General features: G+C 30.7%; 2 protein-coding genes across 2 annotated transcripts; both read right to left on the reverse strand.

The window, feature by feature from the left end:
* Window positions 1-6,718: 6,718 nt before the first annotated feature.
* LOC137815927 (uncharacterized) lies at window positions 6,719-7,610 on the reverse strand. The gene is made up of 3 exons (XM_068619034.1): window positions 7,545-7,610; window positions 7,226-7,299; window positions 6,719-6,954 (listed from the first exon to the last, which is right to left on the reverse strand). Exons 1-3 carry the CDS (start codon window positions 7,608-7,610, stop codon window positions 6,858-6,860), a joined length of 237 nt encoding a protein of 78 aa, XP_068475135.1. The 3' UTR covers window positions 6,719-6,857.
* A 970-nt stretch (window positions 7,611-8,580) lies between these two features.
* LOC137815928 (uncharacterized) lies at window positions 8,581-9,900 on the reverse strand. The gene is made up of 4 exons (XM_068619036.1): window positions 9,888-9,900; window positions 9,704-9,779; window positions 9,330-9,614; window positions 8,581-9,013 (listed from the first exon to the last, which is right to left on the reverse strand). The coding sequence occupies exons 1-4, from the start codon at window positions 9,898-9,900 to the stop codon at window positions 8,779-8,781; spliced, it is 609 nt and encodes a 202-aa protein (XP_068475137.1). The 3' UTR covers window positions 8,581-8,778.
* Window positions 9,901-12,708: the final 2,808 nt, after the last annotated feature.

Genomic DNA, 12,708 nt, shown 5'->3' on the forward strand with positions numbered 1-12,708 from the left:
AAATAAATACTTATTTTTAATATTTGCTAACATCATTAGGAATATTCTATCTTATATGTTTTAGACTTTGGCGATTCCATCATGAATGCACCCTCATGCTAAATTAAAAATTCTAAACATTAATGATATTATCCTTTTTTTAGTATACCAAAATAATATATAATAGTAATATAAATAAGTTAACTAGTTGTTTTATTACTAATTCATTATCAATTAATGTAACACGTTGTAATAACAATAAATTTCTTTATTTAAATCACATCTTCACTAGGCTAATTTTAAAATTTTATGTAACGTCTCAACATTTTTACATACCACAAAATCATTAAATAGCAATCAAATTTAAAAATAAAAAATAATTAATCACTACATTAACTAAATTATATACTAGAGAGTAAAATATTATTGATATCTAAAGTGGTTTCTATTATTAATAAAAAATTATAAAACGGTTTCTAAATTGGTATGTAAATTAGCTACCAAGGTTTTATTTACTAATATTTTAAATTTAAATTAGTCTTTAAAAGACTATTAGAGACTAATTTAAAATATAAAGCAATTAGTATTTAAAACCTTGTTAACTAATGGTTAGATACCAATTTAAAAATTATTTTATAAATTTTTATTAATGATATAAATTAATTTAGATACCAATAATTTTTTTAGTTTATAAATCTATAATTTAGTCAATATAATAATTAATTATTTGAATCTCTAAAATTAGTTTTTATTTAATGATTTTCTTGTAGTGGATTAATTATTTAACTTTATCATTTATCATGATAAGTTTTATATTATGATTTGATCAAATAAATTATGTCTCAATAGTCTTTGATTCTACTTGTTTTATTTTTCATCCACGTGTAGAATTTCAGAGCACATGAGCCCTAAAAGAATGGTTAAATAGAGTTTTAAAATGCTTTAAAATATTTTCGCTATATGATAATGTGTATATTGTATTGAAATAAATGATCATTTACTAGTAAAAAATAATTTATAAGAAAATTTTCTCAAATAATTTGTGAAATATAACTAAAGTTTGTGGAAGTGTAATAGTTGAAGAAAAGAGAGAGAAAAAATTATGTTAGTTTACTTAACCTAACTTATATTCAATTCTTCTTTAATATTCAATTCTTCTTTAAAATTCTTAAATAATTTTGACTAAACAAACTTATTCATTGTAAGTATTCTTCATATCACTTTTAATTTATAACTGTTGAAGCTGGAGGAAGCTTCTTCCCTACCAAAGTTTGTTATGTGTTTGATGAAGAAAATAGCTTGAGTGCTTTGAAGATTGTAATAGGTTTTTAGATTCATTTGTAATTAGGCTTGTATGTGTGTATGATTGCCTTTTGCTGTATAACCTATCCTAGGTGCCTAACCAAGTCTAGATCAAGCACATGATGTGGTTAAATGGTTTTTGAAAAGCTAATAAATCTGTTAAGTTCAAAAATGAATATGTTGTTTTCATAACTGCTTTTCAACTATTTTTTGAAAAGAAGTTAGAAACTGCTTTTCTATATAAAGAAAAGTCTCTCTCACATGAGAGTGTGCTGAGAAATTACGTTTTTGACAGAGATCAAACAATTTCCATGTGAGAAGAAGGATTGAAAGATTTTTTAAAGGTTTTCCAAAGAGATTTTCAAGTGTGCTTGTTCTAGGAAACCTTTGATCTTGGTGAAGGTGCTGGTGCAGTTCTGCAGCAAATTGAACTACTGGTTTTGAGTTCTTGCATCTTCTTTTCAGGTGTAATCTTTCCTTTATTCTGTTTTGTAAAGGTGTAAGTGTTAGTCACTCCTTGATAGGGTTTCTTGGAGTGCAAGGTGTGCTGAAATAGGGTTTTTCAGCATTGTGTGGGTTGTTCTTGTAGTGTTCAAGAACTGTTGTGTTTGTAAGTAATTGGTAATGTTTTTAGTGGATTCCACCTTGGGGTAAGGTGAGACTGGATGTAGCTCTGTATGAGTGAACCAGTATAAAAACTTGTGTGCCTTTTCTTCTCATCCCTGCACTCATTTCTGGTTTTGCTTAATTCTGTCAAGAACTAAATCTGTTCTTTTGAAATTGAATCTGTTAATTCTGGGTTTAAATAAGAACTGTTCTTCCTGATTTGTTAAAGCTTTCTAATCTCAAACAAGGTAGTTGTATATGCTGTTTTAATTGATTTGAAAAACACATTGTCTATTCATTAAAACCTGATGAAGATTCATTCTCATTAAAACCTTGTGTTGAATGAAGTTGATTGATTTCTTGGCATAGCTGTATTCTTCATACTCATAAAATCAAATTAATCTGATTCTGTTATAGCTCTCTACTGATTACAATTTTAATTTGAACAAAGTCAAATTGTGTTAGACTGCTCTGAAGAATCAATCTGTTTCATGTAAAATCAATATGTTCTTTTTGTCTCTGGTATACTGAAAATTGTGTGATCTTGCGAAAATTTTATAAGCTCAATTCACCCCTCCCTTCTTGAACTTAGACACTAATAGACCCAACAATAACGACTACACAAAGTTATTTGTTGTTGTATTATTCTTCTTTTTAGACAAAAAAAAAACACAATTATATTTACTATTAAGTCATCCTAACTTTTAACAAGTATTTTATTATTGTCACTCTTGACTACAACAAAAGAAGATGTTTAAGATACAAAGAAAAATCCCTCAATAGAGATTATATATAAAAAAAAAAAGCATATCATTGCTAAGAAATAACTTCACAAAGTGAAGAATTAAAAAAAAATAGCACACTCTCTTTTGACGACAAAATAGTATAATGACCTAAAACTTTAATATTTGAAGCAAAATTTCATGCAATTTACGTCATAATTTTACATAAGATCATTAATTGGTTTTGCATAGTGAGACTTTTATTAAACGTTTTGAATAAAATTGTTGTGACTTGTATGCAAATATTTTGTTCTTATGTAAGAATTGTAATAGGGATTGGTAGCTTTTTTTAGTTGACAGATCTTTTTTCCACTCAACTTATTGTGCTTAAAATATCTTTCAAATTGATAATCACTTTCTAGTACTAACAACACCAAACTTAACATACAACTATAGGAAAAGTAATTCGTTGTGTTAGAAGTTTTATTGGATTGTATGAGTCAACTATTGATATCACTCAAGACACTCTAACAAATTCAACTTGAATTTTCACCTTATTATAATTTTTGTCCTAAATGTTGCATCTTCTCTCATAATGATGGTAAGTCATTCATAGAGTAGAAAAATTGATGATCTTGAAAAGGATTGAGTTTTCTTTCACTTGATGGTATTGAATTTTTCTAATGAACAAACTTAGACCAAATCATTAATTCATCACAAACTTGAAATTATTCAATATCATCAAAACTAAAGGACATCTTGTCAAGACGGCTATAGTAATTGAAGATTAAAGTGTCATTAATCATTCTATTCATATTTATGACCATCTTTATCATATAATCAATCTAACAAAATTAGTATAATGTACTCTCATTTAGCAATTTATGTTTCTCTCATAATTTGTTTGACCTTCTTCGTTTGAAGAGATTATGTTTGATCCCTTTTGCCATAAATTATGGTAGAGGAGCCTTCTACTTTGTACAAAATTAATACTCAAGATATTACCTCCTTCCTCTAGAAAAAAAAATGATATTAACTTTTCTCAAGTGTATAAGATCAAAATTAATTCGGTGATTTTGTTCTGATGAAAAACTTTTTTTGTTAAGTGTTTTTCCTAATGATAGAGAAATTGTGTTCGTGTTGCCAAAATAACCATTATTCATCATTCATTGTTGCTTCTATTTCTCGGTGACATTCTCGGATGAATGCTAATTGTGTTCTTAAAGTTATATTCAAGAATAAGATTATATGATTTCTTCTCAATAGTATGTCATAATTCGGATGAAGTGTGTAAAGTGAAGAAAACTCTTCATGTTCTTAAACAAACTCTTTCAGTTTGGTTTGAAAAATTCTTGATAATGATTCAATCATTTGACTTCTATTATATCAATATAAGAAAATCATGAAACAGAAACTAATTTTTGAGATAACAAATAATTAGTTATCATATTGACAAAATTAGATATTGTTTTATAAATTAAAAAAATAATAGTATATAAAATAATTCTATTATTAATAAAAAAAATTAAATTAATTTTTAAATTGATATATGATATTAGTTATGAGATTTTAACTAATTAACTGTTATTTAATAATTTTCTTATAGTATATATTATCTTTATTCTATATTATTTGTTTAATACATATTTAGTGTGGATGTATGTTGCTCTCCGCTTCTATATTATGATATGTCTATTACTATAAATGTTATTGATGAAATAAGTTGGAACTACCGTTATTAGGTTTATTTAATGAAAAATTCAAATACTTTTTTTATTAACTTTTAGATATTTAAGTTGTCTACTCTCCTAGAGACAATCTTCCTTCTCAATCAAAATATATTATCAAATTTGTCTTTTTTAATGCTTAAACTAAAATACTTGATTTCAGTATAATGCTGATTTGATGATGTTTTATCGGCATATCATATCTCACTCTTTATCACACTCTTGTTAAGCGTTTGTGATATCTTATAATTATTACTACACCTAATATTACTTATGTATTGTACATGTTAATTACTTTATTACTTCACCTAATACATTTTAATGGTCAATTGTTCGTCACATTTTTTTTCTATATCTAATACATCCAATTTTAAATTAAAGTCTATTGTTTCCTTCCTTCTCTTCCCTCAACTTATTTACTTATTTTATTTCTTTCCAATTATCATAATTCCACCAACTGGTTTTGCTTATTATTAGGAATTGTCTTATTTTTTTAAAGTAAATTATTGTGTCTTAAACTCCTATTAGAGCTTATGAAACCACCATTTTAAAAATAATTCGATTAAGATGGTTATTTGAATTTATGGATGTCTCCTCTTTTATTACACCAACAACTATGCAATATGATAATATGGGTCTCATTTAAATTACTTGCAATTCAGTGTTCAACAAAGTCACCAAATATACAGAGAGTATTGTCATTTAATCTTAAGAAACTCTCTTATCAATACTTTACGCTTTATTTCTTCATACAAATTTATTTGCTCACGAAATCTTGTTCCACTCAGCATTTTTCTTTCTGAACTAGCAAGTTCTCAAGACTTCATTTGATGCATTGTGACAGCAAAGGATAATCCTAATTATGTACTTTTTATTTTCCTCACTTTAAACGTAGTTCAGTCTCATTTCTTATATATCTCTCCTTTTACTTTCTATATTCAAACTATCGCATTATTAAAACACATTAATTTTTCATATTTCTTCTCTCTTGTTCCTCCTTCCCTTTTCTATATTTGCATTGTAAATAATATTTTGCATGTAAGAGTCATGTCAACAACAAAGTTAAAGAAAGACGAAATTTGTACTTCTCTTACATTTTCACTCCAAAGGCCTAAAAGATGTTACATGCTGCTAATTCCAAAACTCCAAACCTTTCCATCTTTATTAAAAGGACAAGATACCTTAATACCAATTCCATTCATTTCACACTTAAAAACATTATTATTTTATAATATAATATAATTTTTTACTCTTAAAGTATGAAAGAAACTTCATTCATTCCAAAAACACTCTCACCAATCAAATCCTAACATTATGTCTAAATTATTGACATATTCTGCCCACAGAAAACTTAATCATAAAGACAAAGTGAAAGAATTCTAACCCGTAGTTGTAAGGAATATATTCTTCACAAAATTGGATTGTCATCTAAGTGGGTTTGATACGCAAATAAGTATAAAATGTTTGACAATGTAAGCATATATTAGGCATTTATGTTCCTTTATTCTTCTATAACGTGCTCTTCACTGCTTTTTTTTGTCCTTTGAGCTAAGCAAAGGATCTAAATTTAGAATCGGAAAAAAATAAATAATAAAAGGGCTACTTTTATTTTGTTTTCTAAGATAAATCTTATTTGTCTATCAATCTAGACTCAACGTGTTTCTGTGTGTTTTTTTTCTAATAGGAATCCAATTAGGAACAGAAAGACGCAGTGAAAACTGAAAAGTTCGGAGTTATTAGTATTGAAAGCGGCGTTTCAAAACATTCACTCCGCAAAGTTCACAAAAGGCCTTGTGAACGATTAGACAAACCCACCTACAAAAGATAAAGGTTCTTCAATCTAAATTATAAATACATAAGTAAAGATTTAATTTAAAATAAAATTGGTGATTTTTATAATAATTATGTTAAAATTCATGAAAAAAATGATATCCTCAACACTCTCCATTTAGAGATTATTGTCCAAATTCGAACTGCAACAGTTTTGTTTTGATTACAGTTAATTGATTAGTTTGTGGACATTGGAAGATATTAAAAGATTATCCATCAAATTGAAAAGATTGATGTAAGAAAAATTGAATTCACAGTCACACAAGGAATAAAATTTCTTATCAAAATTCTTGTACAATTTAATCAACCTTCCTTTTCCTCAATACTAATTGACACTTGAAAAAACTAAATAATAAGTTATATGATACTGTCCTTTCACACAGATAGTTCTCTCTTCCCCATAATATATATATATAAACAATGTCAGTTGTGGAAGTATATAAACATATTGATGAGTATAAAGATTAGCATTATACAGTTCACTCAATAATGACACTTGCATTGATTCAAGTGCTTACTGAGGATTGTTTAGAAAATCAACTTTTAATTCTCCAAAATGCAGAAGCCAGAGACTCAGGGAAACCAACCTCCCCTAGGTTCCTCTACACACAGCACAACTCTAACAAATATGCACAAACACAACCTACTTAATTTGAAGATCTTACATAACTCACTTTCATTTTCCTATGATTCAGGATACCCAACTGAGAATCCCCCAGCCAGAAGAAAGTTGTTCTCTGCTTCCAAGAAGAAAGGTAACAGGGGCTTCATCGAGGGATGGTAAGCATCTAATGAATTGCAGAATGATTACCTTAATATACTCATAATACGTATGCTATCCTGCATGAAAAGCATGGCATATAACGATATGTACTATAATCTATAACTGTTTAATTAAGAAATGAGTCAATAGATATGTGCTAAAGTTTCCATAAACTATTCACGAGAGTACTAGACTATGACTTGGAGTTGGATCAGAAGAGCATAATATATCAGAAAGCTTATGAACAAATTTATTCGCCTAATATCTCTTTTTTTCCTGTTGAAATTCTTATTGACGATGCAGCCTCTGTGCTCTGTGTTGCTGCTGGCTTTGTGAAGAATGCTTCTGAACTACAAATCTGGCTAGAGAACTATATTGGCATGTTAGCAAGGGCTGTAACTGCTTCTTTCCTAGTTTGTTAGTGTTTGACTTTTAGTGACTTTCATCGTATATGTGTTTGCTTTACCTTGTAATCACATTGTTGTAATATGCTTCATCTATGTATTATTACTGATCATCTATTCTTAATAAACAAGAGTCTTTGTCTTTCATTTCTGTTACGGAGTTAATATTTTAGTCCTTGTTGGTATTTGAAGTATGCCATTTGTTTGTGACCTGATCAGTAGTTTTAGATTTACCTAGAATGATGGAATAATGAGATGCTTGATTGATTATTGCCATTTGATATGATAAAAATGGGGTTCCAAAGATTGTTCCCAACTTGAAGGATCAACAGAAGACTTAAATTTATACCCATAGCAACCAAAATAAGCATTTGTCTAAGCATATGGTAAGGGTTTCCCCGTATGTATGGATCATACAAGAATGCTTAGAAATTACTTCTGCAGGTTAGCTTCTCTGCAATATATATCTTGTGTTCAAAAGGAATAGATAGCATACCACTTTGACTAAAGGATATAAATTAATGTTTAAACTATAGGAATTAATATTTACACATTCGATGAAAATTTCATACAATAATATGTTAATATATAAATCAAAAAACTTGTTTTAAGACTTTGAAAACTACATAAATAAAGCAAATATGTTAACCCGCCCATGTTATCATATTCAACTTAACGTCTTTCATGACTTGGTAATCTTCCTCCCATATTCCTATACTCAGATAAGTGTAGTGAAATCAATCCGAAAAAAATGAAGGGGGTTGATTGATTTTGAAAATAAAAAATGGATGAAAGAAAAGAAACTGCGTATAAAAAAGAATTATCAATGAAAGGAATTATACAGAGGTACTACCAATAAAATGATTAAGTTAACATCTTCAAGATTCTCAATATCAATAAAATAGTTTATAAGATGTCAACAGAACCAGAACTTTTTAGGGGTTTCAAGATTTGAAGTATTAAACATAAAACAGATACTCATTTGAGGGTTGTATTCCATTTGAAATTGTAATTGTAAGTTGGAGTAGAAATTGAACATATTCCTTCAAAAGTAGTAATTGTTGATGAGGATTTATAGATAGAAACATTGAGAGTTGTATTACGCATAGAGCTAAACTTTTGTGTAACGAAAACATAGTTACTATGAATATTGTATATTATTACAATCTTTATATTCCATATATTCTTTTACTTACCTTATTTTAGTTTAGTTTACGATAACATTCTATCAAAAGTATCTCAACGTATGAACAAGGAATTATTCTGTAGATTAATCTACAGAAATAAATTTCTTGTGGCATAGAGAACATGCAGTTCTATTCGTACACAGCCAAGTTTGGCACCACGACCAAAAAACAAAGAAACTCAAAGATGAGTATAAGAAATACAAATACCATAGTCATTCTGTACAAAGGTTCATCTCCTGAAACAAGGCAATACACACACTACGACACATAATCCCTTCCCGCCCATCTCTCCTCGTACTTTCCAAATGAGTAGGTAGATGATGGTATCCCAGACAAGTGAAAGGGATCAGGCTCAATACCATAATCTGTGAGTGGTCTATGCTCAAGAATATCATCATGATTTTTCACAAAATCTGGTATCTCAATCTCTCCTTTCTTTACATCATCCCAGAGGTACTGAAGCCGGCTTACATACTTGATCTTCCAATATAATCTATACCAAGAACAAAAATTACCAAAAGCAAAATAGGATTAGTGTAAAAAGTGATAGTGGGTCAACCAATGTAACTGATAAAAATCATAGCTGTTGCAAGACAACTATGACCCTACTCGCACAAGCTAAGTAAAATTAATTAATTTTTTCTTCTAAAGCTCTAGTGCAAAAGTTAATTTTAACTGAAAAAAAGTTATTCATTTTACTTTTAATTTTGTTCTCCTATAAGTTTATCCAAACACAACCTAAATTATACTCCTAAATAGAATGCTTTTGAATGTTCGTTTGTGTTAAGAATCAATAGACGATTAGTTACCCTCCACTCAAGAAAAAGCGGCCAACAGCAGCGATGACTAGCCGGGACCGAAGGCCAGGGTGGATGAAATACACAGTTTGAAGCCTGTCCTTGAAATCAGCAGGAAGTTCTTCATAAATCCACCTTAAGATCGTTATGCCAGGGGAATTATCCTCTTTCTGAACGGTGGTGTGCACGTAAACAATACAGAATGGCTCATCCGGCAACTCACTGCAGATCTTGTGAAACACATATCTCTTCAGTCGCTCTGCACTCACAACAGTTGCTGCACACCATTTAAAAGCACTTCAGTGCCAAATCAATGGAATACAAATGGAATAGAAGTAATTCAAAGTTCAAAACAGCTTCTCCAAAAGGATACAATAGGAATTTACCTCACTAGAGCTTTAATTTTCTTTTTCTCGAAAGCAACGTATCCCACAGCTAGTGTAGCTCCTGGTGTAGTATTGGCTGATTATAATGTATATGGGTGGTTTAATTGTGCCTAGAAGATGATTTTTTTTGTCCGATTGCAAGGACTTTTATGTGGATTTTTTTGAACACTTCTGTGAGTCTAACATTGATGTAACATTGATGCAGTGTAGTGATATGAAGGGTGCACGGTCTGCTGTTTGTTAGGGAAAGCTTTTTGGTGTTTATATGTTTTTTTTTAGTTGCATAAAGTGCTGCAGAACCATGTAGTAATAACTATTGCAGCAGTATCTTGATGTGGGCGGAGACATTCTTACTATGCAGTAGGGATTTGTAACTTTGGGTTGCTCTTGTGTGTTTTTAGTAAGTTGGTGGGTAAGTTGTGAACCCAAATATTCTATGAATGAGGCCATTTAGAATTTTTTGAAATGAGGGAAATATTTTTTAGAGTTTCTAGTGTTCCCAGTAGGTTTTTCAGTTTATGTTCTAGATGCGAGTTTCAATAGGCTAGATGTGATACCCCAAACTATATATAAAGTGTGGTTTTTGTTTCAAACTCTTACTCTTGTCTTGACTTTGTGAACTGTTTGTAACTGATTGTTTGGGCTCCAAATAGAGAAAAAGCCATTGAACGCATGAAAAGGGCTCTTGATGACACAATTATCACAGATAAATTAATTTGATTTTTCTGATTGTGATTATTCTGTCAAATACCTATACTTGGTGTTAGTTAGTTGCATGCCTGAATCCAGAAGAGACCCGATACAATCAAATACTTTTCCTTTGGACCATTAAAGAACTAGGTCCTCTTCCTTTGTAGTTTGAAACAAATTGCAGGTGCAGTTTTCTAACCCAAAGGATCATATCCATTGAACTTGGTCACAGATATCGCCAATTTAATACACTTCAGTTTTAAAAAGAATCTGATGATAATCTTGATATTTTTTTAAAACAATTTCAATTTTGTTTTAACCACCTGTACTTGCTGTAGGTCCATTGCTCGCCTGAAGCCTGAAAAGGCTGAAACAATCTTAATACTTTTCATTTGCTCCTTGGTAAATGTACTTGCAAAAAGAACAAAGAAGTTTGTTTTAAAAAACCAAATCCTCGTCTTTTGTTGTTTGAAACAGATTGCAGGAGGTGCAGTTTTCTGATCCAATAAATCATATCCATTGAACTAACTCTGTTACAAAGATCTCCAACTTTAAACACTTCTATTTTAAAACGAAGGCACACCTCTTGCTATAAATTTGGCTTTAGCAGTTTTTGCTTGCAGAATCTGGGTTTAGGTTGGATACCGAAATACTATTACAGTCTAGTTCCTTTTACGCACTAGCTGCTAGTCAGTTTGGTGTTGTAGGTCATGCCTCACATCAAAATGGTCTTGTGTGTGATGTAAGATTTATAACTAACCTGCTGATAAAAAAAAATAAAAAAAATTATAACTAACCTAATTTTCTTGATATTTTTTTTAAACCCTTCACTTTGTAAAGTTAAAGTAACAATTTCGGTCTTGATACAGGAGTTCCCACAACAATTGATTATCATAAACTTATCCTTGACATAGAGGCGAGTGTGTCTTTTGTGTACTTTTGGTAGCGTATTCTTTAGCGATATTTTCTGTTGGTGAGAAGTCAGAATTTAAATGACTAAATCTAATATATGTCATATTTTCATCTTATTGCAGGATTTTAGATATGGCAAAGTTGATACCGCTTTTATTCCAAAACACGAGGAAGAGTTGGCAATGGTAAGAATTTATTAATCTTGAAAATATTAATGTCCTTAGCAATGGGCTTAAAAATGTATTTCATTGTTGGAGTTGTTTAAGAACAATTTTTGGTAGGAAATACTTTAGAATCATGCACTGCATTCTTCAAGATTATCTATCATGATTGGTTCTACAGCGATGATATTGCAATAAATGAAGATGGATGAATATTCCTTATCTGATGTGATGCTTTAATGTAACGTACGTAATCGCACTTAATCGTAATGAAGAAAGAGAGGTTTTGATGAACCCTAATTGTAGAGAAAAATAAATATAAAAGAAACTTTTATTTACTTGTATATTAGAGAGTAAAATACATGGTATATATATAAGAAAAAGATTAAGACCTAGCTGAAACAGAAAAGAAAAGTTGGGTCAAACAAACAAAGCCCAATAATTTAAAATAGAAAATTAAATATATTAACACCCCCTTCAAGCTGGGGAGTAGATATTTGTCAGGCCTAGCTTGGATTTGAGAGTAGAGAATTGTGCGGAAGCAAGGGGCTTGGTGAATATGTCAGCAACTTGCATTGTAGAAGTAATGGGTAGTAGTTTGAGGAGACCAGAGTTAAGTTTTTCACGAACTAGGTGACAATCAATTTCGATATGCTTGGTTTGTTCATGAAAAACTTGATTGGAAGCTATTTGAAGGGCAGATTTGTTGTCACAGTACAGGGTTGCAGGCTGGGAGAGAGGAAGATGTAAATCCTGAAGGAGGTAAGACAACCATTGTAACTCACATGTGGTGGTGGCAAGGGCTCTATACTCGGCTTCAGAGGAGCTGCGGGAGATAGTTGAATGCTTCTTTGATTTTCATGATATTAGGGAGTCTCCTAAGTAGATGGAATATCCAGTGACAGATTTGCGTGTGGTAGGACATGTTGCCCAGTCAGAGTCACTAAAACCACAAAGGTGAAGTGAACTAGTGTGAGAAAAATATAGTCCTTCACCAGGGGTGCTCTTGAGGTAACGCAAAAGACGTGAGACAACTTGCTGATGTTGAGTTGTGGGTGCAGATATTAATTGGCTTAAATTGTGGACAGCGAAGGCGATGTCTGGTCGCGTGTTGGTTAAGTAAATTAGACGTCCAAGGAGTCTTCTGTATTGAGAAGTGGCATCAGCATCGAGAGGTGAGCCTTGGTCGGGAGAGAGACGGGAGGTGAGTCATAGGAGTGGCCACAGGTGCAGAGTCAAGCA

Source organism: Phaseolus vulgaris, chromosome 1, assembly GCF_000499845.2.
Source record: "Phaseolus vulgaris cultivar G19833 chromosome 1, P. vulgaris v2.0, whole genome shotgun sequence".
NCBI classification, from domain to species: Eukaryota; Viridiplantae; Streptophyta; class Magnoliopsida; order Fabales; family Fabaceae; genus Phaseolus; species Phaseolus vulgaris.